Source organism: Psammomys obesus, unplaced genomic scaffold (genome assembly GCF_907164565.1).
Source record: "Psammomys obesus unplaced genomic scaffold, mPsaObe1.curated_primary_1811, whole genome shotgun sequence".
Classification (NCBI taxonomy): Eukaryota; Metazoa; Chordata; class Mammalia; order Rodentia; family Muridae; genus Psammomys; species Psammomys obesus.
In genome coordinates, this window is record NW_026596040.1 from 557,930 (window position 1) to 561,012 (window position 3,083).

Below are 3,083 nucleotides of genomic sequence, written 5' to 3' on the forward strand. Positions count from 1 at the left end.
AAAGGAGTCCTTCCTTTATCACCAAGCTCAGAACTGGCTATCTGGACTACAGCCCCAACCACAAGGTGCCTCCAACAGCTCATCAGGGATTGGGTAACCCTCCACCGGGAGCTGCAACAGCTGGAGAAACAGGACTGAGGCTCCTAAGCTCCTCAGCAAAGGTTGGAGTAACCCTCCCTCGGGAGCTGCTACGGCTCTGTTGAGGAGGCCTCCTCTCAGAGCTGTGTGGTTCCTAGGCTCCTATGCCTCAGGATACTCTTGGGACATTGTCCCACATCAGAGCTGGGATACCTTCCGAGGCCTCTGAGTTGCGAGTTTCCTGGACACCCTTCCATCCAAGTACCACCAGGCAGGCCAACAACAACTACAAAACTAGAATCAAAAAGAATATTAAAAATTAGACATTGTAATGGCCATGAATAATCTTTAGTAAGTTCATCAGTAGACTGGACACAGCCAGGAAGAAATTAGTGAGTCTGCCCTCAAGGAGGCTTCTATTTAGTGGGAAATAAAACACCTGCCAGCCTGTAAGCCATTCTGGGAGGAGAGCTTGCTCAACAGGATACTAGGGATTGTAGTTTTATATGCAAGAGGTGGTGAAGATGGCTCTGGTAAATGACATTTGAGTAGGGGACCAGTGGGCTGAGCCCCTGTGTCCATCTCTACTGAGCAGAGGTAGTTGATGACTTAAATTTATGTCCAAGCTGCCTTTTTTTTTTTTTCTAACACAAGTAAAACTTAAACATTCTACCCATTCCTGCTGAAATATCTGTATCCCCTCACCTTTGAATATTAGGCTTGCTGTTGTATAGATTCAGCTTATCCCTATCAACTGTTATGGAGATAAGGTTTTTCTGTGTGGCCCAGGCTAGCCTCAAATTCACAATCCTCCTGACCTAATAAGGCTTGCCCCATACACCCAGCCATTAAACCTTTCCAATCAAACTGTTGGTCTGGCAGGTGAAAAAAACAATCCCATTCAGCTGGCTGCTGTCCTCCCAATGTCACTGCACATATCTTGAAAGCATCTTTATTTTCTAAGGTTATTTCAGGCCCACCATGATCTCTGCCCCAAATGTATGATTTGCTTTTCTCCAAGGAGCCCAAATTGGCACAGGGATGCATGTCCCACTTGACTTACACAGGCACTGGCTTGATGCAGGATGGCCACTGCGGGACTACCAGGAGAACCAAATATTTTCGAGGTCCCATGTTGTATCACTCTGTGACATTTCTAGGAGGAGATGGGAAAGGTGCCTGCACTTAGCATATGCAAGGCCCTAGTTCAACTTTCAACACACAACACAGATAAAACTCCTACTTATAGTCATCTGGAGCTAAAGGAAAAACCAGGGAGGGGAATGTGGCTCAGAATGTCACGTGATTCCAAACTAAAACCACTTGATTTACATTGAAAGTGGATTTTGCTGGCATGTAAATGATATCAATACAAGTTTTGAAAAGCAACTTTCTTCCCCCACTATTTGTTTATTTAGAGACAGTTTTTTTTTTAAGATTTATTTTTATTATGTATACAATGTGTGTTTGCATGTACACCTGCTTGCCAGAAGAGGGCACCAAATTTCATTTTAGATGGTTGTGAGCCACCATGTAATTGCTGAGAATTGAACTCATGACCTCTGGAAGAGCAGTCAGTACTCTTAACCTCTGAGCCATTTCTCCAGCCCCCCTCCCCCAGGTTTTTGTTTTGTTTTGTTTACAGCCCTGGCTGTACTGGAACTAACTCTGTAGACCAGGCTGTCCTCAAACTCAGAGATCCACCATCTGCCTCTGCCTTTGGAGTGCTGGGATTAAAGACATGTGCTACCACTGTGTGGCACCCCCCTATTGTTTTAATGAAAGAAAAGTTCCAGTCATTTCATTTTCCCAATAAAAATTCAGGAGCCGGATGCAGGGGTAAAAGCCTAATAGTTCAGAGAGGCAGAGAAAGCACCCAGCTGACTTACCTTCTTAGCTGACATCCTTGAAGGAAAAAGCCTTTCTACTTAGCTCACATCCCAAAAAGAAAAAGCCAAAATCTCAAAGCTCCTCCTCCTTCATGTTGTCCTATATACGCTTCTCTTAATGTCCGTCCTTTCTGTTTATTTCCTGTCAGCTGGTTTCTTGCCCCGCCTCTTGACCTAGGGTTGACTTTATTTAGCTCTTGGATTAAAGGTGTGTGCTAGGGCTGAGCCCAAACCACAAGTACTTGTTTACAGTAAACAGAAAGCTTGGGTTAAAGGTGTATGTCAGGGCTGAACCATTCCACAAAGAGAAACTGGTTTTTATAGTTCAAAATCTCTGGGTTCACAATGGGATCAAATATCCTGCAACATCCTCCACTTTCTTTTGCTTGGGTTTTGTTTTGTTTTTGAGACAGGGTCTCACTATGTAGCTCTGGCTGTCCTGGAACTCACTACGTAGACTAGGCTGGTCTTGAGATCACAGAGATCCACCTGCCTCTGTCTCCTGAGTGCTGGGATTACAGACAGCCCCCACTTTCATATTGTTCCTCCTTAATTGGTTATGTTGACTTCATTGGCCGATGACATCACTTAACCATACATGCATCTGTTAATGTTACCGTGGTGCTGTGTTAACTCCAGAGCTTCATGGTTCTAGGCAAACATCCACTGAGCAGCATCTCTGACCCCTGCCATATTTTTAATAGCTGATTGCCAGGGTAGATCTCAGATTCTGTCAGAACATTACAATGTATTGCCCATTTGTTTAGTCCAACTATTTCTCACATATGCACTTAATTTTTAGTAGTCTTTTTTCATTTTTAAGATGGAAAAGATAATTGTCATTTGTGAGAATAGAGTATGAAGCTATGCTCATACTCTATTTAGGATGTGTGCTAGTCACTGTTCTATTGCTGTGAAGAGGCACAATGACCAAGGCAACTCTTATAAAAGAAAGCATTTAATTGGGGGTTTGCTTATTTTCAGAGGGTTAGTCTGTCATCATCATGGCAGAGAGCATGGTGTCATGCAGCCAGGCACTGGGCCGTAGCTGAGAGCCACATCCTGATCTGGAGAGAGAGAGAGAGAGAGAGAGAGAGAGAGAGAGAGAGAGAGAGA

General features: G+C 44.0%; 1 protein-coding gene across 1 annotated transcript in view; it reads right to left on the minus strand.

Moving 5' to 3' along the window:
- Positions 1-275: 275 nt before the first annotated feature.
- The window catches only part of Gnpda1 (glucosamine-6-phosphate deaminase 1), a 17,456-nt gene continuing 14,648 nt past the window's right edge, over positions 276-3,083 (minus strand). The window contains exons 7-8 of the mRNA XM_055622907.1: positions 1,142-1,234; positions 276-372 (exon numbers count right to left, since the gene is read on the minus strand). Coding sequence (XP_055478882.1) covers positions 1,179-1,234 — 56 coding nt within the window. The 3' untranslated portion in view covers positions 276-372; positions 1,142-1,178. The remainder of the gene's footprint in view (positions 373-1,141; positions 1,235-3,083) is intronic.